This window comes from Aquila chrysaetos, chromosome 4 (genome assembly GCF_900496995.4).
Source record: "Aquila chrysaetos chrysaetos chromosome 4, bAquChr1.4, whole genome shotgun sequence".
Classification (NCBI taxonomy): domain Eukaryota; kingdom Metazoa; phylum Chordata; class Aves; order Accipitriformes; family Accipitridae; genus Aquila; species Aquila chrysaetos.
In genome coordinates this window covers 15,133,181-15,157,650 of record NC_044007.1, presented here as the reverse complement: position 1 = coordinate 15,157,650, position 24,470 = coordinate 15,133,181, and the positions used below count along the sequence as shown (strand labels likewise).

Sequence of the window (24,470 nt, the reverse complement as noted above, 5' to 3'; positions counted from 1 at the left end):
GAGAGCTGGTTGATGACGGAAGGACAGAGGTTAGAACATCTCAGAGTCCAAGAGATGAGCTAATCACAAATGAAATAATATTACATTCCTATTACTACCTGACATGGTGGTTGGTGTAATACCAGTGATTAAAAAAAAAATCAAAAAAGGAAAGCCAGAAATGCACTCAGCAGAGGCATAATGTGGTTGATATGGATCCTGGCAGAGCTCTCAGGAGGTGATCTGACACCCAGCGCAACTCCCTGTGCCTGCACCTTCCACATTCAGACTGCCTCCGGTCACAGGCTCAGCTGTACAGCAAATTAGGACAGGCAGTAACAGGACTGCACGCTCCTCAGACAGAGACTGCTCTCACTCCCAGCAGGCAGAGGCTGAAGGGAAAAGGCAGGACCCTTTCTTTCCCCCACATAGCGTCTACTTTGAGGAGAGATGATGGCAGGTACCTGAAGAGCTCCACAGCACAGATTGAAATGGAGGTGCCTGACCAGGACTTGCAGCCTCCTCCTGCCATGTTCATGGCTCGGCACCTGGATACTCACATCCCACTGCAGCTGTATTCCCTGCATCCTTGAGAGCTATGTTGAAAAACCCAGACTGGCATCTACTTTATTTTGCTCTCAGGAAGGAAAAAAAAAGATGCAATTCTATCCCTCTGCAGTATAACACCTCCAATTTGATTTCTTTTTCTCTACAGCACAAGAAAGGTAAAGATAGGAAATCGATATGTTCATAGAAAAAATAAACATCTAAAAGTTCCCATAAAAGGAAGAAACTAAAGGGCTATGGCTATAGATGTCTTAAGAGTGGCAGAACAGGTTGGATTAATGTGCTGAGGTAAAAGACTAACAAATAGAAAGGAATAAACTGCTTTTGGAGTAAATGCTACAGGTTACAGCGCCCTTTTTCAGAAGCCCATTGCACTCAGTAGCCAAACCACGGGGCAGTTATGCACCCCTTCATGCAGGAACTGTTCCTAAAAACACCCACCCCAGGGAACATTGCCGCTGAGTATGCACAGCCCTGCTCTCAAGGAACTGGACTCCTGTGGTTAAAACAAAAGCTGTCTGCATCAGCCAGGCAGCTCAAAAAGGCAGCTTCAGTTCTTGTTTTCTTCTTTGCCCCCAGGAGCAGGAACTTGCAGCAAGGAAGGAGGAGACTGTAATAAAAGGGAGACAGGAAGGTCTCCAGTAGGCTCTGAGTCCCAAAGATAGCAATGAAACTAGCACGAAGGGAAGGAGGAAACCACCCTCCCACATAAGAGGAAACCCCAAAATAAAACCTTTTGGCAGATGGTAAAAGGCTTTAGCATTCAATAAAACAAATGAACTGCATGAGAATGCAAGAGAGCTTTAAGGGCGACACAGAAAGCCCAAACAAAAGACATATGAAGAAACTTGGTTTTTCAGTCATTCTTCTGTGTTACTATTTCAAGTCATTTTTTGATAGGTTTTACCAGCTCTTCTATTTAACTGAAACTATGCAGTTTATGGTTTTCAAAAGACTTATGCCTTTATTGGCTGTACTAATTAATCATATGAAAGGAAAAAAGTTTTCAGTAAGTTTTCTGAATTATAAAGCAAAAGTTCAGTTCCCAATGAGCATTTCACCTGGGGCTCTCAGCCTGGTCCTGGCCTTCCTGTGTAAGACTGGACCCAGCTCCACAGAGGCAACAAAAGCCACAATCATAAAGTAGTAAAGATAATAATAATAATAATAATAATAATAATAATAATAATAATAATAATAATGGTTTAATATTTGTATCAGGCTCAACCACATCCAGATGAAAGCCAGAACTCAGAGGACTAGGATCTGTCTAACTGTAGTTATTAAAGCATTCACGTCTGAGAAAAACTGCCAAAGCCCAGGTAAGTTATAACCCTATCCCAAGACAATATATAAAATGAGTCCTTGTCTGCTTCAGACTAAAGGACCATTTAAATTACAAGTAAGAAAACAACCCCCAAACCCCTTAACCCAGAACTTGTAACTCATTAATTTTAGCCATTTTGGTTGGTGCTTTAATTCTACTACCAGTGAGCAGTAGTTAGCTCAGTTAAAAAAATGTTCGTAGAAAGTAATAGAATATGAAAGTCGATGTTATCAATTGTAGCAAAAAAAAATCCATTTAAGGGCATAGCATAACCAAATTTTGCTACCAGGTACAGGTAAAGACAATAAAATTAATAAACTAAGGCAGTAGAAGACTGGTGTCAAATTAAAAGTGGGTAATGTCATTTGTTCTATGCTTCATGCTGAGAAGCGAAAAATGGGAAAAGCTACTTTTCCTCTATTTAATTTTAGCTATCCCAAATTACATGGTGAGTCCTCCAGCTGACAGAGGCAGGAACCTCCAGAGGGCAATGCATTGCACCTATCATGGGCATCTGTTTTAGAAGGGCACAGATTATCTCTGGAGGTAGCTGTCGTTCTTCATTGATTATTTCAGTAATGCAAGCAATGAGTTCAACCAGACACCTAACTTTTAGCTGGCTAATGTAAGATGCAACAGAGACACTTCAAACTGCTCAAGCTAAAAGACAGTGTAGTCATTTTTATCTTTGATTATGCCATTTTAGTAATGAACATGCATAAAAAGAGTAAGATAAAAGCAAGTTTTGTGGGTTTCATTTTCAATAGTGATTATGAAATTAGGATTGCAAACAACATAGGCAGTGCACATCATCAAAAGAGATTTTGAGACCAAGCAAAAAATAGGCTTTATATAGTTAAGAAAAAATTCTAAAGAGAATAAAATATCAAAATTGTATTTTTGATACAATAAAATTGGCAAGGGATCATATTTTTCAATTTTAGAAAGACCTATGTTGGATTAGGGAACAGAACACTTATGTTTCTGTATTTGTGGTTTTAATTAAGTTACTAAAGAGGTTTATGGATTTGATCCAAAGGTCAGCAAAGTCATTGGTACCCTTCATTGATTTGAATGGGCTTTATAGTCTCATGCTGTAGAGGAAAAATGGGGTTGATCCTGTTCTCATTTTAACTAGTTTCACATTTCGCTGAAATCAATGGAGCATTACTCCTTCATTTGCCCTCACAAAACCAAGAGCAAAGTTGAGGTCTCAGATTTTCAAAGGGAGATAATTGGGATAAAACCAACCCATGGCTGGTGGTAGACATAAATTTACATTCTTCCTGGTAGAGTAGCTACTCTTGCTATTTGCTCACTGTGCTAGAATTGATACAGACTGTGTGCATGAAGAGTATGGATCAAGTTTTAAGTCAGCTAAAGACTTTCCCAAAGACGCTAGCCAAGTTAATTATAAGCAGCAGAAACTGAAAGAAGACACTAGCTTTATATCCTCCTAATTCCTAGAGACATCCGTGATAGAAGGACTCCTCTCTTCCGGTCCCAGCATCTGTTCACATTCCTCACCTAAATAGCGTGGGTTCTGATCATCCAGATCAAGAGAAAACACTGAAGAAATAAGTAAAATATATATTCTCATACCAGAATTATCATATGATCAGCTAAGCCGTGTAGAAGTACAGTAAAGTTTCCACAGTGACATTCCTGTTACTAGAGGGAATCAGAGATCTCAAGAATAGCAGTAATAGTATAATAAAGAAAAACATGAGTTGCTGACAAAGCAATGGTCACACATTTTAGTGCTTATCACAGCAGCTGATATTTAAGAAGGGAGAAAGAAAATTTATCAACAAACAATCCTAGCAAGCAAATATCACTAAACAATAATAATACACTAGGAAGAGCTTATTAGGATTAGAAGAAAATAAAACACTGTTTTCATGATGATAGCTGAAAAAAAACTCTGCACCTAAAGGAAAGATTCCTAGAAAAAGACAAAAAACCTCATAGATATCTCATTTTATGAATATACATCCCAGCAAAAAGACATTCGTTACCTTGATGGGCTGTAAGGGCTGGCTGCTTTTCTATGACCCTCAAAAAACCATGCTCCAGGTTTAAGTAGAGATCTACAAAAGTCAACAATATCAGTGGTTAGTGTCACAGTCAACAGCTGTAACAGAATGGATGGCACCTGCACTGCTGGACACATTAAAGCAATTCTTGAGTCTAGAGAAAGACACATTCAGAAACTACCCAGGTGACAACTGATTTGTCAGTGGAGCTTTAGAGGTAGGACTATCCCTCCCTTCCTCTTTCCTGTCCCTTTCATCTGAAATATAGTTTGTTTGCTTTAAAGTCTTTAAAGTTTGTACCAAGAACTATAACTGCTGTGACACTGTGGGCGTGATCAGCGTAGGGAATTTTCAAAGGTCTATCTGCATCCTTATTGCCTGATGCTTTTGAAAGCCAGTCCATTGTCTAAGATGATGCTGATTGCTCCTTCTGGCATCCAAGATTCTTTAAATATGGTTGGACCATATTTAAAGGCACCTTATTTATGGCACCTTATGACAGAAAATCACAAGGAATGGCTGAAAAGTGTTTCACATAGCTACACTCTCTGGAACAAGCTAAATAAATTCCTCACCAAACAACTGTAGCCTAATCAGCCCTTTAAACACACAGGCTAAAGGAAAATTAACAAAGGAAAACTAGAGCAGGAGATACTAATCTCTTGGCTCAACTTAAACAACCATCCTCAGTTACTCAGGAGTTCTTAAAGGAATGAAAGACAAAAAGAAATAGAGTAAGAAAGAAGGCTTTCCTCTTTATTTCTCAGGAAGACTGGAATGACCTAACAGTTTAAAGAAAGAAGGAAATGTGATTATCTCCATCTCTACCTCTGACATATGCTGAAGAGGAAAGAAAACAAGAACCATACAGCTTAGAGGACTTTGGAGAGTAAATTTTAACAACAGAAGCTTTGAATTACTGCTCCCTGAACGAAGGCATAATCAGTTAGTAAGAACCTCCTCTTTTTGCTGTGCAAGACCTTTTTTTCTTTCAGGTCTTTCTCTCAAAATGCAGCTCCTGGAAGTCCTACATATCAGTGTTCTCTCAACACAAAAAAGCCAACAAGTAAACTTCAGAGTCTGCCAGCTGACATTACTGACAGTAAGCCCCCCAACTGGTCTCAGTAAAGAATGAAAGAATATGGCAAAACTACTTGTTTCAAGGCCCAGGTGCTGGAGTTGCTTCGACTCCACCTCACATCATCAAATGCCAGCTGATGGCAGCTGGGTATCCCAGATGAACTGACGGGGAAGATCCAAATCCTATTTCTAGTGGAAAGGACTCAAAACTCTAAGACCATGTCAATGAATATGCCTTCAGACTGCACTCAAGCTTGAAGGGGAACCCTGACATGCCTTTTTGTTCACATACAAAAGTCTCCAACTTGCCTATCCCTACAGTTCCTGAGGATGAGAGCTCTGGCCCTCTTGTGTGGTTGAATGAGTATGCCAAGTCAGAGTCCTGACATTTTATACCAGGCTGTCTGGATATAAAATGATGTGCGCATTCCTGAGTCTGGCTATTTTCTAATCAGGTTGTCTTCAGGTGGAAGTCATTGTACAAGCCAAATGTATGTCAACCAACTACTTTTTTAACGATGTGGATAAGCATAACTGAGAATAAGCTCTAGGATGTGGATGAAACCTTAGTGTGGTTGATGAGCTTCAGAACTGTGTGGCATTGCCATGTACATACTGCCTAAAACTCCACTCGTCACTGACAATGAGAAAAACAGTCGAAGACTGACTCAATTCCCTTACAGATGATACCTCTGGAAAAACACTGAAGTTCTTACAGAGCTACTCACTGCAGATTTTCTCAATGTATCCTTGCTTTGTACAGGTAACTTTTAATAAATCAGGTGACTGGGAGGTACTTTTACTGATAAAAACTTTGAAGGTAACACTATGCATAACAGTATATATTTAAATTTTAGGATCACACAACACAGCTGTAGCTGAACTGCAAAGAGAAAAATACTTTTTTTAAAAAACAGCAATTTCCTGCCACATTCCCATTCACATTCATGTTGCAAATTAAGGCTGCTGTATTTATGCTGTCATCTGCTGGAATTAGCACTTAAAAAAAAAATTACAGGTGCTTTATGAGTACTTAGGCTGCATAGAGGAAAATCAGGTATTTGTTGAAAACTGTTCAGAAATTTGTTAGAATTCAGAACTCCTTAGCGTCAAGGACCACAAGATCATTGTTAATACATTTCAATTTATTATTTTATAGGGAATCAATTTCAATTAAAATCCATTCAAATAGTGACTGGAAAAATTCTATAATATTGATCTTAAGGGGGAACCAGCATAGTTAAAATTATTAATCATACTTGAGCATGTCATAAAACACTGGGCTAGTACCCATGCTTTATGATCATGTCAAATAAAGAGTTTAAAAAATCCACCCTTTCCTTTGTGGAAGATGCCAGAGATCTGCATACTGCTTAGTAATAAAGAAACAGTTCATAACACTGCTGACTGCCTATGTATAACTAAGTAAATGAAGGTGCTCTATCATATGAAGCATAAAAGCCATTAAGAGTAAACTTTTATTTGAATAGAACCACATTCATTTTTAAAATTACATTACAGAAAGGCTTTTAAAGAATGTGAACGAAAAAAGAGAAGCTCTTAAATAAAACAGGTTCTTTTTACAGAACTTAGAAAAGCAACTTTATAAAGGCATAAAAAGGAGAGGGTTTTGCTCCCGCCTCCCTTGAATCTTTTCAGTAATTATAAACCTTTATTGCACAGGCCATAAATGCTAGTAACAACAGGAAGAAAAATGCTTTTGAACTATTTGGCAACGTTCACCTTCAGGGATTCAAAACAGCAAAACTTTATTTTACATTTTCAAAAAGGCTTTAAGTGACTTTCATGTTTGTTAGAAGTGCCAATATGGTGAAACACTTTGCAAACAGAATGCATCCATGCAGGCGTCAGCAACACCAGTTTCATAAAATGAGAAAGAAGGTGTTACCAAAGAAGAGGGCAATTCATCCAGCTTTCAGACCAACTTTTTTCAGCGTAGGAGTTTACATCTAGGCATAGGGAGTGGGAACTGATCTCACCTAAGTTTAGTCATCTACCATGTAGACAAATACATCTGGCAGCCATCCTGAGCTTCTGTAATAGTCAATGGAGAGCAACAGGCACAATTCATCTGATGCATCTAAAGTGTGATTGGTGTATCTGAAATAGAGAGGATGTGTAGCTACTACTGCACGCACGCGGTAGTAGGATTGCTTAAGAGTCTCTGTGGAAGGCAAAAGATACCCAAATGAAGGCATGCCCAGTTAGTCTTTGGCACTTTTGGCACCACTGAGGCTGCCAGTGACTATATGCTAGTTTGTAAAAACACTCATTGTGAACAACTTGTTTCATGACAGATGAGACAGATCCTCAATGGATACTAAAAGAATTAGGCAGGGAAGTACTCTTCCTAATGCAGCAATTCTGGATGCTGGGGAGCCCACGGAGATGGGTCCACAGAGCGCGGCCAGGATTCTGAGCTCTGCCTAAACGACATCTGCTATGGTCAGAGGCAGAGTACTAGGACAGAGGGATATGGATCCAAATGAGAATGGCACTTCTTATCTTCTTATTTCCAATGCTCGCCACTCAGTTTGACCATAAAGGTGTTAGTTGATGAAGACAGCCAGGTTTTGAACCAGAAGCCCAGCAGTCAACACTTCTATGTACTTTCTAAGGGGTCAGAAGTATAGTTAGGGCTCCAATTTCCTCAATTCTTATATAAAAAACCTACCATCCCTAATTCTATTCTATGTCTGATTTCTGGAAAAATCTCCTTAGAAATGACAAATATGTTACATTGTAAATGGCACCATCTTACAATATGTGGACTTGATTTATTTAAACTCTGTGTGAAAGACTGTACCTATTCCTGGAATCCCTTTCACCAGCCTGTTCTTTTCGGCTGGGTGAAAACAAGTGATTTCTACTGGCACTGATCACAAACAGCTGTTGTTAAATCACAGCCTCCGACTGCTCAAAACTTTCCTATTCAGTTGAAAGTCTCTCATGACTGGCTGCAACACAAACAGCAATATTTTAAATTTTTTTTAAACCTTGAGCAAAATTGTTTTTTCTCTTTCCAGTTTACACAAGTGGGGAAATACGTGTGTGTGTGTGTGTGTGTGTGTGTGTGTGTGTATGTAACATCTATTCATCAAATATGTAAGACAGTTTTGGGTATGCATTAGCTCAGAAGGACTAAACTTTCCAGACCAAATTTTCCAGTAGACTGACTTCTGAGAAATTTGAAAAGCAGGAATGAAAAAAAATCAACATTAATAAAATAATAAGAAAACCAGACAACTGCAATCGTGTCCTTGCAATCATACAAAACAGCTAATACTACATTCCCAGTAGACTGAGTTGCAGTATTATTTATAGAAACACATAAAAATGCAAGCACATCATAATATTATACAGCTAAAATCTTGTCATAGAAGTTCATCAATACAAATTTCATAGTTGCATACATGTTTCCTTATTCATATTCCAAACTAATATACTACGCATATTGAAGGACAATTCTGTGCTAAACCTATCCAGAGTGCATTACAATGTATTGTCCAGTGTATTGGAACTTATTTTACCTGTCAGCTGAATCACTCAGTTATTTGGTATGAATATGTATTAGCATCAGAGCAATAGCTAAAAGGTAACTAACAGAACCATAGTAATTCAATGGTCTACCAGGGACCATTGATTGCACTGCAAAGTATATTCTTCACGTTAGAAACCAGCCACATGAAATTCAAATAACTGATGCCATAGATGGAATTTGATATTTATCGTCACTGATGCATGTATTTTAAACATTTTATCTGCACTCAAATACACACTCCAAATATGATATTCTGCTTCAGCTAAACCAAATGAAAACTATAGAGAACCCCTCAGTGCATACTTGCAACCTGAAAAAAATTATTTTCAGAAGTCTTAACAGTGCCTAAAGTCTGAAAAACCTCTCAGGAACAACCATGGCTTCGGACTCCAGAGCCCGCGTCCTCTGTAATTGCTGAAAATGTCCTTGACTGCGAGTAGGAAAAATACAACAAAACCTGCTCTTTTGTAGTCTAACGGATGGTAGCAAAGTCATTTCACAGTCTTGGAAGAGCAGTGTTACAAGTGCTATGATTCCTACAGTGGTACAGGAAAAAAGGACGTACAATGGAAAGGAGTAAAAGGGATATGGACATACAGTGAAAATAAACCCACATCAAGACGAAGGTAAAGATTTCTTTACCTATAATCAGGCAATTTAGCATGTTGAGTCCTGGAACACAGTTCTGATGCTATGATAAGGGATAAACCACTACTTTTGGGTAATTTCTGACAGTGTTTCCATGCTATACCTTGTGTTCAACTCACAAGGTCTCTCAGAGATTTTAGAGCATAACAGGAGCACAGAGCAAAGGAAATCAGCAGGGAATTAAGTTTGCTGGGGCTCTTCTGTAGTATCAACTGCTTTTTTCTGTGCCTTGGATAGATGCCATGTATGTAGCATATGCAAGAAACATTTGCATAGTAATTTGTGCTATAAGAAGAAAGGCCCTTCCTGACTAGCTGGAAGCTTCAGGGTTAGGGAAAAGAAAAAGGTGAGGTCAAGACAATGAAAACAAAAGAACGGGTGCCTCGTAAGAGGACAGTCAACATTTCAAAAGCCGCACGCCTCTGAACACCACCACAGGGACATGAAACTGAGATTCCCCAACTGTTACGCGCTTCCCCTGCCAGCTGCCTGGGAAGGCGAACACACTGCCTACCTGGAACGCTCGCAGAGGCAACATCTGCTGTTTTTAACATACAAGAAAGTATTTCTGGCGGAAGGAACTCATGATTCCTCAGGTGCCAAAAACTTGAGTCCAGAATGTACCCAGGAAAGAAAATAGTACATCCTGGAAGTGTAACAGGATGACCCTCTATCACAAACCTCAGTTGTTCTGACTTCTTTACAGGGATGACAAAGAAATGTGCTGTTCTCAAGCAACAATTCTTCAAGGGACATGAAGGACAGTAGGCAACAGCAGTTCAGATACCTCAGTATCCATAAAGCCTACACAGCAGGGGGACAGCAAGCTGCAATCATTTTAACTCCAAATGACCTTCCAGTTCTGCGCTTTGCAAGGTCCCATGTTCTCAAATTTTCTGACCACTCAAGTCCCTTTTTAGGCAGGTGTGTAACTCCCAATCGTTCATGCTGTGTACTGGAGCCACCACAGCAGCGAAGGTCTTCATATGCAGGAATTCAGAAGATGGGAGTGAGTCCAGTACTTCAAGGCTTTGATTATGGAAAATGACAACAAATCTCCTCACATGCAGTGATGCAAGCTGGCATGGTTCCTCCCACCTTCAACATTCACAGGGAAGAAGTAGATAAGGTGAACAGGAAGTAGCACCATGTTTCTGACAGCCTGGGAGGGTTCAGTACCAAACAGCTCAATTTTTGATCAAGCCTGCCTTTACTCTAATATCAAGAGGCTGATAATGCTATAAAAATCCTTATAACACGTTTCAGCTAGGGACAGTTTCATGGTCCTGGTTTACTCACCACATAGACCCTGAAGGCAATGTTTCTGTTACAAGGTTCCTCTAAAACCCAGTGAACAATCCATCACTAGAATACATGGCTCTTACTTCATGTTTCCTTAGAAGATGAGATGCATCTTTGAAGGCCCTCTAGTTCCCCTCCTGGAAGAATACAGTGCTAGGGTACTATAACAAGTTTTGAATGGGACTATTTTCAAAATTGAAGGAGGGAAAAAAACCAGTTTTATTGTGGTTATCATTGGGCACGTATGTTTTTCAGTAGCTGAGCACCACTGCAGTATGACTAGAAAACTTACTGAAGAAATAATTTCAACAGGTACCAACAGCTGTGATGATTTTCAATGAAGCATAAGGCTTTATTCTAACACATTTTGCTAGCAGGAGAAATACTTTTTTTGAAGAAAATTTGTCACACTCTGTGGCCTGGCAATGTATTCAAGTAGCACTTTGCCCTGTATGAAACTCAGAGAGTAGCTTAGGAGAGGGCCCAACGTCATCTTAAATGCAGGTATCATTTATTCTAAATCCAAAAATGCTTCTTAAGCGCAGCCTTATTAGCAGATTGCTGTCTATGGATACTTTGCTCAGAATCACACATAGCACTGTTCTACCACTTTGAGGACAGTCTCTTCTATGCTAGCCAAAAGCAGGACTCACATTGAAAAATCTCAAAATAACTTCTCTGTGTAGTTATGTGAGACTTTTTTTAAAAATGATCTTTCAACTCAGGCTTACAGTGATAACAGTACAATAATGACGTTTCCAACAGCGTGCAGCTCTCCCCAAGAGACATTGGAAGATATTTTGTCAAATTAGTTCCTCAACATCACCAAGTCTGGAAAAAAGCACAGTTCAGTAGTTGGGTCTGTGCCCTTCTATCCTAGCGGAGGTTGGAATAGCGTTTCTGCTGATAATAGCCTCAATCAGGCAGTTCTTACTCCAAAGAAGTGTCTTCCTAAAACTCAAGACAAGTCTTCAATTACACAATCACATACTATTCTGGCTTTAAGATCCCCAGAACAGACTGGATGGTGTGTCCTGAACGAAGAAGAATGAAACAGTTTTAAGTCATTTTCTGAAACAGGAGTAGAAAAGAATGCTAGCTCTCTACTGAGTTTTTAAAATGAGGTTAACTATCTGTAGGCAACAGAACACAAAACCGCTTAAAATATCTGTTAAGTATTACATAATTTTTTTTAAATCTTTCCCCATTTGCTCCAGCTTCAGTTGGGGTATGAACTAAAGTCAGGGGAAGTCTTTTTGCTGACATCAATGGGCTCTGAATTAGGACCTCATTGGTTGCAACCCAGCTTGTGTGCTAAATTCAGAAAGGGGTTTTAATGGCTTCTTTCCCCTAACGATCTCCTGAGCTGTGCATTGACAGGCAGAAAAGGGCTTTTTTCCCCCTCTTTTTGCAGGACAGCAAAGCACAGTGTAGCAATAGCAATAGCTACACTGTGACCTGCATTTTGCAAGTGGAATTTCCAAAAGGCAGAAACTTACTTTTCAGAGAAAAAATGTTCTCCAAATGTTCTCCAAAACAGAAAAGCACTTACAGAAAGCGATTCCAGTAACAAACAACCTGGATTAGAAACGTATAAACCATAATAAGAATACGAGTGGACACAGTCTGAAGAAACTGGGCAAGGGGACAGGACCAGTTTCGGAGAACAACTGACATACATACAGCTTTACAGACTGCACTGTAGTTGAGAAATTGTATTTTAACCTCACTACTTGCAAACAAGCACTTTCAACAGACACACACTCCACCTTGGTGTAAATGAGGTGATAAGGGGTAGGAATACTGCTGTTATTCTATCACTCACTGTCCCCCCGCTCTGGGATCATACGATTAACACAGCTCTGCTGCATAGGGGAATGTTTTATGGACTGTTGTGCTGCCCCACGACTTCAGCTCTATTTAAGAAGGCTGGAATGGAGCTGAAGTGCAGCGCAATGGCCAGCGCCACTGTGGGGGAAGACAGCAGGAGCTGCAGACCACCAGCTTTTTGTAAGCTTGTGCTGGCTTTCATAAAGCATATGGTGGCATGCCTTTATGGGACCAGACTAAATAACAATGTTCTCTCTACATGGCAGAGAGAGACTACATTAAACACTCATTCATGCATCTATCACCAGCCTGGCCTTCATCGTCCAGCATGTGTTTATTCACCCTCTTATCAAAAGTCCAATAATTGTATCCTCAACTGCATGGGCAAGGAATAAATCTCAAAGGCTGCTTCCCTGAATTCCTTGAAATGGCAGTTGCCACTGTCTGACTGATCATGACTTACAAACCGGTTAATGTGTCCAGAGGGGAAGCAGAGAGAAACAATAAAGGAGAAGCCTGGAAACACATAGCTTTCAATGCCAAATACAGGTTTATGGAGAAATGTAGCTGGACGGCGGTGATCAACTGACCCAAATTTATAGCTAGTGGGTCTCATATCAGTAAAATCCCAACTTCTGTAAACAGGCCTAAAACAGTGATGGTTGATGACCAGAAGTTTGCAGTCTGGCAAACCCTCAAGTAACACTCCACATGTAGGCGAAGAGAGAACCCAGCCAACACTGAAGAAAAGGATGTAGGAATAATGGAGGAAAGGATGAATGGATGAAGGGAAAAGGAACAGTTCTGAACATCTGGGGAAGACACTGATGCTTCAGCATGTGCACTGCCTTTGACATGACACAAGGTAAGGTGAGCTTATATTCACAGATCATGGCAAAATGAAGACGCCCTAAAGCTCCTCATCACAATCCATATGACACAAAGCCTGAAGGAACAATTCAGTTGAGACATCAGCTCTTTCAGATAAAATGCAGCTTACTCAACTAATCAGAGAGTTTTTTCCCAAACACAGTGAGCAAGGCTTAATCAGGAACATAATGTCATGTGTGAAGGACATTTTGTTAAAAATACACTGCGTGTACCGAAGAACTATTTTTTCATATGATGTGACATATAACAGGCACTGAACCAAAACACCACAGAAGTATGTGGTTTATGCTATCTCACTGGACTACCAAACAACATTTAACATTGAGAAAGTATTGCAGATATATAGTGAAGAATCTCTAAATGTTCCTTTACACTATTGCCACAATGATTGCTTTTCTTTCATGTTACCACAGCTGTTAAAAAACCTTAATAGAGAGCTAATAACACAAGTCATCATAAACCATCTTAACCTCATCTGGAAATATGTACGAGCTCTTTTGTTACTCCTTCTTCCCTGCCTTCTAACCAAGATCTCCATATTGAGCCCAGTTTTGCATTTTCTTAGCAGCATAAATTAGAAGCAACTCTATTCAAGTCAATGAAATTACTCCAACATATAAAAGGAATCAGCCATCTGCAAATAACAGAGTCTAACAGGTAATTTTCCACTGACAGCTCTTACCATAAAACAGGTTACAGAGATTACTCTTTTATCTAACACTGAAAGTAAACAATTAATGCAAAATGTACAATGTCTGTAAAGACAGCATGTTCACTACTTGTGCCCTTTATATGTAATTATTTTCATCTTAGTAAGCAGACACTTAAGTAAGACTACCATCAAGCTGTAGATGGAGCCTATTCATCATGCAGCTGAACATCTCTATTTATTTATGCATTATTTTACCTTTTGTTCCCACCTTGGAAAGCATGTGGAATCTATGAGACATTTTCATGCACCATTTCTTGTGGGAGAATGTCAAGTCACCTTTTATGCCCTCAGGCAAACTTCTCCCACCTGATCTCAATAACTGTCCATATCAAAATTATTTTTCATACCTTGTGTAAGTAGCTGGAGGTTTCGGACTTCTTCTCTCACCTTCAGCTGAAGGACTTGCTGCAGAATGTGCTGTCGCAGGCTTTCCTGGGCAATGCCCATTCGTTCAAGCTTTTTGTCAGTAAGCCTCAGCAAAGCACGGCCTGGATGCAAACGGCAAGAAGAAAAATCACCCAAGGATTTCCATTAATGCAATATTCTCACTCTGACAGGATAATTTGCTGCAGAAAAAATTCTCAGCCCTGAAATACCTCAGTCTGAGAGGTTATTGTTTCATCAGTTAGGTACTTCCTTACTGTCAGAGATCAATGTTCCACTCCTCTCTTTTCTTTTGATTTTCTGTATTGTTTTGGTGCTTTGTGAGACATTTAGGCACCTAAAATAGGTATCTTGTGCCATTTTAGACAACCAATTGCCATTCTTAAGTGCCAGAGGGTCTCCCACAGGTGGGATATCCCCTGTAAGTCTACAATTGGTCCAGGTGCCTAAATAGACCCTCACCTATTTTCAAGCATCTACATTACTGTCAAGAAACAACCAGTGAAAGTGAATTTTACCAATTCAATCAATTTAAAACATACTGAGGATGAATATTGTTGCATTTCAGATATAGAATCATAGAATAGCTATGTCTATAGTGTATAGATATGCCTACAGTGTAATAGCACCACTTCTCAGGAGGCCCCTGTACTTTGTGGTCCAGCCTTCCAAATCCCTCTCAACAGTAACCTATCACAGCAAAACAGAAAAAAGGGCCAGACATTTCCCTTCACACTATCAGTTATATCTAAATCATTCCTGAAAAAGATGTTTGCCCAACTATAAAAAGACATTTGCCCAACTACAAGGAGCCTGTGGTCTTTGCAGGCAATCACTCCCAGTTTGTGGTTTCAGCTGAGATAGAGTTAATTGTCTTCCTAGTAGCTGGTACAGTGCTGTGTTTTGGGTTCAGTATGAGAAGAATGTTGATAACACACTGATGTTTTCAATTGTTGCTAAGTAATGTTTAGACTAAGTCAAGGATTTTCAGCTTCTCATGCCCAGCCAGCAAGAAGGCTGGAGGGGCACTAGAAGTTGGGAGGGGACACAGCCAGGACAGCTGACCCAAAGTGGCCAAAGGGGTATTCCACACCATGTGAGGTCATGTCTAGTATATAAACTGGGGGGGAGTTGGCCTGGGAGGGATCACTGCTCAGGAACTAACTGGGCATCGGTTGGCAAGTGGTGAGCAATTGCATTGTGCATCACTTGTTTTGAATATTCCAATCCTTTTATTAGTATTATTGTCATTTTATTATTGTTGTTATTATCATTATTAGTTTCTTCCTCTCTGTTCTATTAAACTGTTCTTATCTCAACCCATGAGTTTTACTTTTTTTTTCTGATTCTTTCCCCCATCCCACTGGGTGCAGGGGGAGTAAGAGAGCGGCTGCGTGGTGCTTAGTTGCTGGCGGGGGTTAAACCACAACACTTTACCATTAGGGTAATATTGAACCACGGTCCCACACAGACTGTAGATGTTAAAAAAATCAAACAATCCACACTCCCCAGATTTTGATAGCAGAACTCTGACTCCATCTTTTGGGCATAGCTATGCTGTAAATAAACAGGAGGAAGGCAGCACACTGGCTGAGCCAACACTAAGGAAGTATTTGGACCAAGCAGAGAACCAAAGCATCAAGCAGACCTTTACCTTAGGAACGAAACCAAAACTTTCTTTCGTCTTCACCACTACTGTGAGCTAGTACAGTGAGGAGTGCCTTGCAGCGCTCTGCTGACCCTTTATTCCCAGTATAAGCATTTGCTATCCAAAGGTGCCCTGGCCAATACCAGCAAATCACACTGGAGCTACATTGATACCACCTCTGAAAATGGCATGTTGTTTGATTCACTTTTTTAAACAGACTCAACTTTTTACCTCCTCTAGTTCTGACTTGTGCTGGTTTCTGCTGGGATACAGTCAATTTTCTTCGTAATAGCTGATATAGTACTGTGTTTTGGATTTGTTCTGAAAACAGTGTTGATAACACAGGGATGTTTTCGTTACTGCTGAGCAGTGCTTACACAGAGCCAAGGCCTTTTCTGCTCCTCACCCCACCCCACCAGCGAGTAGGCTGGGGGTGCACAAGAAGCTGGGGGGAGACACAGCTGGGACAGCTGACCCCAACTGACCAAAGGGATATTCCATGCCACATGATGTCATGCTCAGCATATCAAGCTGGGGGAAGAAGAAGGAAGGAGGGACATTCGGAGTGATGGCGTTTGTCTTCCCAAGTCACCATTAGGCGTGATGAAGCCCTGCTTTCCTGGAGATGGCTGAACACCTGCCTGCCCATGGGAAGTGGTGAATGAATTCCTTGTTTTGCTTTGCTTGCGTGCATGGCTTTTGCTTTACCTATTAAACTGTCTTTATCTCAGCCCACAGTTTTTCTCACTTTTACTCTTCCGATTCTCTCCCTCATCTCACCAGGGGGGAGTAAGTGAGCAGCTGTGTGGTCCTTATTTGCCAGCTGGGGTTAAATCACGACATGACTGTAAGCACTTTTTAATTATTAAAAATCCCTTCTTTGATTTCTCAGGCTTTATTCTGAAACCAGAAGAAGATAGCAAAGAGCAAGTTACTCCCTCTGCAACACAGCAGCCTCTGTGCTACCATTACTCTGGCTTTTGGATGAATGGTACAATTTAGCTCATCATAAAGTGTTACTCAACGCAGGAAGATAAGGCCCTTATTCAATCTCTTTCCTTACAAAACAGCAAGGAGTACAGAATTTTTATGATTATTTTAATTAAAAAATTTAAGATAAATGCCAAGAATTTAAAGGGGTGCATAATATTTGCCCCAAACCAAGCAGTTAGTGGTATACCCTTCACTAACTGCTAGATTTCGCTCACAAACGGTTCTGTGAAGTGGTTAGTGGGATCTTGATACAATGCAATGTAAAATACTGGGATATTACCATTAACAAAGCAAGATGTTATTGATCAGATAAAAAATGACAGGGTTCACATATTTTCTGCCCTTCCATGTCTCTCAAGCACTACACACTACAGAGGATGACTTTTTGGTTAGGAAAACTTTCTCTGAAATCATAAACAAGAAGAATTCTATGGGTTAATGTAACAACAAAATATGGAAATCAGTCTCTTACAGATCAATGTCAGCTGTCCAATTCCCCTGGTGATACAGACAGTAATAATGACTTCAATTTTTATATCGTCTTATCGCACTAAAACATCTTAAAGCAATTTATAAAGGAAGTACAGCAGTCCAAGAGTATGGTCTGTAATGTCAATCTAGCAACTGAAAGCAAACAAAAAATAAACAAGTCATCAGTTTAGAGAGTGCCAACATGCATGTCATCTTAGGGCAAGGAGTCAGCAACAGTAATATGAAAGGACAGACAGAGGCCATGCCTCTCATCCAGTGCCCTCCACCTCTTTTTGGCCATGGATATAGTCATTACTCTTTGCTTCCTCTGGGCAACTCTTTATTTCATATTCAAATCGGTTTTCTACCCCAGACACTGCCTTTGGAAGTTGAGTGTGCACAAAACAGAGGCGTCTCTTTTCAATTCCTGGCATGCAAGTTCCTCTGCAGCTTAGGCTCAAAGCACAATGCCATTGGAAAAAATGCTTTGACGCATACTATCTGCAGCAGCTTGCACAAGTTGCCTTTAATTAACTCTTTCTTGCACCAAATCCAATGTGACATGTTGAGGCAGTGATGAGGCGAGAAGGCAAACATCCAAATGTGGCATTTCAAGAATGCAGTAAGTGACCTGAACTAAGTAAATTCAATCTTCCCCATACTTTCTTCCCCCTCAACACTCAGAACAACAACATCCAAGTCAGAACTGGAGTAATTTTTTATTCTGGTACTAAGTGATGCCTTTGAAAAGATATCACTAATGCCTAGATCAGTCTCTAAAGCCACTTACTTACTAAGGCCAAGGTCCTGACAATGATTTTGGATGCTTCACTGTCTTGCTTCCTGTGCTGTACATATCTGAAAGAGTTATCATTTGGTGCTAAGACCTCTGTAAGGGTTATTGAACATTGAAACCAGTTGTCTGGAGAGGTTGTGGAGTCTCCGTCTTTGGAAGCATTCAAAACCTGATTAACAAGGTCCTGAGCAACTTGCTGTAGTTGCCCCTGCTTTGAGTAAGGGGCTGGACTAGATGATCACCAGAGGTGCCTTCCAACATCAGCTGTTCTGTGATTCGATGAAAGATAAAGATCTATTTTCTTTGAAAAAGAGAAGATTAATGAAGGAAATTAATAAGCATATACAAAAGACGGTCATTTTGGCAAGAAACATGGTTAAAACAGAGAGAGAGCTATACAGTAAAAATTGGGGATAGACTTTTTAATTTTCAGAGTGCTGGATAGAATATATTATCAAGAGCAGAACATGTAACAAATGTAACATTTTCTAAGAGTGTACACTGATCTTTGCTAGGACACAAGTAAAGGAACTTTACCTACATCTCAGGAAAATTTCCCAACGCTACAGAACTGGTGCTACCTCTTAGATGTAGTGGCTACATGCACAGAAGAGACCAGGAGATTTTTTTCAAAAGCACCTTCACCAACAGAACCATAAAGATCGCAGTCACAAACACCTACACCTTGGCTCTAGCTAACTGCAAGGCTGGAAACCAAATGCTTTAAAAAAAAACACAACTCCCCCAGTATCTGTACGCATCTTTTAGCACCTACACCCCAGCCCTCTCATACTCAGGACAGATCAGCCGTGGAATGTTCTGAGACACCCTGAGGGCAGACACAGAATATGAAATACTTTCCAGCTTAATAATGGATTGATGGCCTAATTTTTTCTAATATGACTTAGCTGCTGCAGATCTTATTTGATCAAGCTGGGATTAGATGAAAATTTGAATGGAGGGAGAAACATTGCACGCCACAGAACATTAATATGACTATAAGCATTGGTCCAGTGAGGTTAGCACTGGCCCTAGAGCAAGGAATGTGGCACAGTCTGCTGTACCTAATCAGAAATATTCGTACCTCCCTGGACTGGTATAGCCTACTGCTCTTCTCCCCAAGTCTGTGAAGCTGCGCCAACTGCCAGTTCACAGACATCTAGAGGGACGCCAGTGAGAAGCCTTGAAAGTACACTTGTAATGGAGGTGAATGAATAGGTAAGAAAGGACTTATTAAACATGTAGAAAGAACTGAAGAAATACAAGGAAATGAAAGCAGATAGTTAGTAAGAGGCTGGTCTCACACAAAACCCTGAAGAAAATTATGACTAATTTATAGTTGATGACAATGAGAAACCACTAGTGGGAAAAAAATGATGTGTGTGAAATATGGCCAACAAAGGTGATCTTGTCTCCTGAGTACAATGTGATAGGTATACCTGAATACCAAGAGAAGATACTCAGTTTACTTACCATGGGACACAGAATCTAGGAAAGAAAGAACAGGGCGGAGAACACAAGGACATTAAAAAAAGGTCTAACGCCACACGAACAGCTCACCTTGCCCTGTATTCAGAGTGGCAGTGAGAGATATTTTTCGGCAGAGCTATTGGGAGGGCTACTTTCTGAAGTCATTCCCTTTGTACTGTGCCAGCATCCGGAACTGTTATACTAGGGTTATTAGAGAATATGGCATTTTTAGCACCTACTTATTGTCCTGATATCCATAAATTTGTCTTTTTAGTCTTCCTGATACTGTCTGCCTCTGCAGCCTCCTGGGGTAGCAAATTCCAGAAGCTCAGTGCCCATTTTGTCTGTTTTATATTGATTTCTTACTAAGTGCTTCAAGTGTTCTCTAGTTCTTGCATTGCAGTATTTCATTAACAGTTCAACATTCAGCTTATCTATTGCTTCCATGATTTGTAAACTTCAGTCATATGCCTTTTGATCATATTTCTGGATGGATCCAGCTGACAAACCTTGAAAAACAGGAACATGGGATTCATCAAGCCCCTAAATTATGCAAGATGAAAACTTTTTCAAGTTTATATTAAAATGCTGCAAACACCATTTTAAACTGTTGTTGACACAACAGGATATTCTTACTTAATTGATAACAATGTGCTTCTCTAGTTTTGGGGTAGAACAATTTCAAACATATTGCTTTTGTATTTACCTCTTTAGTTGCACAAACATATTCATAATTCTAGTTCACTGGGTTTTCCTACTTGAAATGGTCTGGTCACAGCTTTGCTCTTGCTTATATAGGCTAATTGTTAGCTTCTCTTCATTTCGGTGGTTAAAAAGCAAGCCTCCTAGGACTTACCAAATAAGAAATTTCCATGACAGAGACACAGACATTAATATCGTTGTTCAGGTGCTGGTGAGACACAAGCATAAAATTCTCATCATATACTCAGGAAAGAAGAATTCAAACAAGAATAAGCAGAGAGAGAGGCTATGACTTCATCGTGAAGAATGGTGAAATTATGAGAGGAGGCAAGAAAAAGAATAGCCACCTACAGAATGAAAAGGGCCTCATGATGGCAGCGGAGGGAGATGAACATAGGGCAAAGAGAAGAACTATTAAAGTAAGGAACTAAGTTGAAGAGAGAACAAATGGATATGAATACATTTGAGGACGCTGGGTTCAGAAACATCTTGTAAAAGAAGAAGCACAAACCAGAAATCAATCAAATTTTAAGAGCAAACTTGATATGACTTCATGGTGCTGTTCTTGATAACCTGTCAGATCTTCTACAGTTCTAGATTTTCTGCTTTCCACATGAGAATTTAAAAGCACATCTCTCCTTCTCATGCCAGTCTCATAACTAGTCAACCAGACACATCAGCCACTTTGTCATCAATGCCTTGTGGCAAATCTATAGCTTTTCTTGCAAAAGCAGTTAGATCTGGCTCGTCTTACTAATTATTTTAGCCCTGAGACTGGTGCAGACTCTAGGTAAACTGCAGCTTGCACTACCACCCTCTTTGCCCCACTTCAGCTATCTAATATCTTACTAATCAGGGAAGACTCACTTGCTTCAAAAGTAAAAATGGATTCATTTTTCATCAGACTGACCATAGCAGCAAACGCTTTTTGATCTACCTACTGGCATAATGGCAGCTGCCAGCCTAGGTGAAGGAGAATTAGCTCCCAAAATTGCTATTGGTAGCTGCCTGGTACTTCTGACATGATGAACAACTCTTAACTGGGGACCAGCTTAGACAGATAGGAGACACAAGGGATACTGATATGGAAATAAAACAGAGGGAACAATAGTTTCTAATGATACGGACCAGAAGGAGCAAAGAAGACTAACCTTGATGAATATCAGAGATCTCCAACTGAGGAAGTTCTCCAACATCAGAGCCAGTATTCTTGTGCTTTCTCATCCTGTTAACAAATGCAGCAAATCTCCATGGAGCTGTATGAATTACTTTCTGGTCAGTCACAGGAATGGGGGAGGCCCATGTCTCCAGTATGGCTCCAATGGAAGTGCAGGAAAGCACACGAAGGCATTTGCTGATGTATCAAACTAGCTGTGGACATGTCTTTATTTTATCACCATCAAAGAAGAATAAGATGACTTTCTGGCTCTTTCTCATTCATTATTTGCTGGATCTGGATAAGGCCAGCTCTACAGTAAAGTTTCTCAAAGAAAACACTATCATACTGGTCGATTACTATCTGATCAAACTCACAGAAGCAGCTATGTAAACAAAGGCACTTTCTGAATATTATCTGCATCCTTTGTCTTCACATCATGTCTGTTTATAGTTCTGACAAGAGGAAGTGATGACTACTGTTACTGCTGCCAATAAATCTACAATAAAACCAGTTTATTTCCATAAAACCCCTCTCAGGTTGCAGTTCTCTTGCACCTTTCTGCCCTTCCTCCACACTTCTGAACCACAAGCATGAACAGTGTATGAAAGAAAAGTAACTCAACACAATCTTTAACTTATCTGCATTTTCAAATACAAAATTAGCAGCAACCAAGACATGACTTTGTTTCTAAATTTGTCTGTTTCTGAAAAACTTATTAAGTGGTCAATAATGTATCTGTGAAGCTATTTAACTCAGATTACTTCGACTGGCATAATTTCATCTCACCTTAGCGCTGCCTTTCCCAATTCCCTCTGTATTCCATCAAACAATGCTGTCATATCCTGTTCTTTTAATTCTGACACAGTCCTTTGAGCTATATATCTCCTGCTGGACAATGGTCTCCGAAAATGCACCAAGTTAGGAGATGTCTTTCTGGCACTCAGTTTTTTCCTGGCACTTCCCAAGGACCTCTCCCAGCTAACTACCACCAGCTGCTTCTCCCCAGCCACCACTACTTTTGGGGCTCCTACATCCTGCTACACAGGCTCAAGCATGTCCATCTGCTCAGTAACAACGATGTTCGATTCATGCTATTGAAAGAAAACAACAAACCTGCAGTAATGGTGAAGTCATGTAAAAATACTGAAAGAAAGTTAACACAGCATGGATCTTGAATATTCATTTTAGGGACTGCATTTTAAAAGTACCCTTACTCTCTCCCTGGTAGATACTTTCTTCCAGCCAAGCAGCTCATCAATGTCCGGGTATCTTGAAAAGTCATGCTAAAGACAAATATCCGACTCCACAAATGAGAGTCTCCTGACTCCCAACTCCTCCCATAAATAAAGCAAGCAATTCCTGCTCCTTGACTCATCCACACATTTTCAAGGAAGTATTTAATTGTATACTTTAATTGTGTGGGAGCACCACACATCCTTATATCATAGAATCATAGAACTGTTTAGGTTGGAAAAGACCTTTAAGATCGAGTCCAACCGTAAACCTAACACTGCCAAGTCCACCACTAAACCATGTCCCTAAGTGCCACATCTACATGTTTTCTAAATACCTCCAGGGATGGTGACTCTACCGCTTCCCTGGGCAACCTGTTCCAATACCTGACAACCCTTTCAGTAAAGAATTTTTTCCTTATATCCAATCTAAACCTCCCTTGGCACAACTTGAGGCTGTTTCCTCTCGTCCTATCACTAGTTACTTGATAGAAGAGACCAGCACCCACCTCACTACAACCTCTTTTCAGGTACTTGTAGCGAGTGATAAGGTCTCCCCTCAGCCTCCTCTTCTCCAGATTAAACAACACCAGTTCCCTCAGCCGCTCCTCATTACACTTGTGCTCCAGGTCCCTCACCAACTCGGTTGCCCTTCTCTGAACATGCTCCAGCACCTCAATGTCCTTCTTGTAGTGAGGGGCCCAAAACTGACCATAGTACTTGAGGAGTGGCCTCACCAGTGCCAAATACAGGGGAACAATCACCTCCCTGCTCCTGCTGGCCACACTATTTCTGATAACATGCCAGGATGCCGTTGGCCTTCTTGGCCACCTGGGCACACTGCCGGCTCATATTCAGCCGGCTGTCAACCAGCACGCCCAGGTCCTTCTCTGCTGGGCAGCTTTCCAGCCACTCTTCCCCAAGCCTGTAGCGCTGCATGGGGTTGCTGTGACCCAAGTGCAGGACCTGGCACTTGGCCTTGTTGAACTTCATACAATTGGCCTCAGCCCATCGATCCAGCCTGTCTAGGTCTCTCTGTAGAGCCTTCCTACCCTCAAGCAGATCAACACTCCTGCCCAACTTGGTGTCATCTGCAAATTTACTGAGGGTGCACTTGATCCCCTTGTCCAGATCATTGATAAAGATGTTAAACAGAACTGTTACAGATATGTAACAGCCTTAGTTACCAAATTTTGAATTAATTACTCCAGTGTCTAATGATTTACAGATATATTCAAAAATAACTTTATTCTAAGACAATATTGGTTCTGTCCAGAGAAGGGAAGGGGTTAAAGAGAAATTGTGCATCGTGATTACTGGAAGTGGTTCAGTAAGTAATTTACTGTACTGATGGGAACTATATTGATTCCTTACAAGTCTTGAGTAAAAGACTGTTAGACAGTCCTGTTTTTCAGCTGAATGTATTCAGGACCTGATGATTTTAATAGGAGGAAATAGTAATAACTTGAATTCCCCTCTGAAATATAAATTCAGGCACAAATCATATTACACCACTTTTCAAATGTACCGTAAAATGTGAGACAACCATTTTTAGTGCTCTCAGGAAGGACCTGATAGGACCCACGAAGTAAATTAAGGATAAATGTAAACCTTTAGCTGGCAGTTTATAAATCCACATTGCTTGTTGTATATACATTTGTCAACCTACTTCCTGGCCATA

The 24,470-nt window shown here is 40.3% G+C and overlaps 1 protein-coding gene across 2 annotated transcripts in view; it reads right to left on the bottom strand.

Annotated features, from left to right (window-relative positions):
• SAMD12 (sterile alpha motif domain containing 12) overlaps positions 1–24,470 on the bottom strand; it is a 181,519-nt gene that overhangs the window by 79,923 nt on the left and 77,126 nt on the right. Inside the window, exons 4-5 of one of the 2 annotated variants that reach the window (XM_030011879.2) lie at positions 14,282–14,422; positions 3,892–3,963 (exon numbers count right to left, since the gene is read on the bottom strand). In XM_030011879.2, the coding sequence (XP_029867739.1) occupies positions 3,892–3,963; positions 14,282–14,422 (213 nt within the window). The remainder of the gene's footprint in view (positions 1–3,891; positions 3,964–14,281; positions 14,423–24,470) is intronic. The other variant, XM_030011880.2, reaches the window with a different exon arrangement.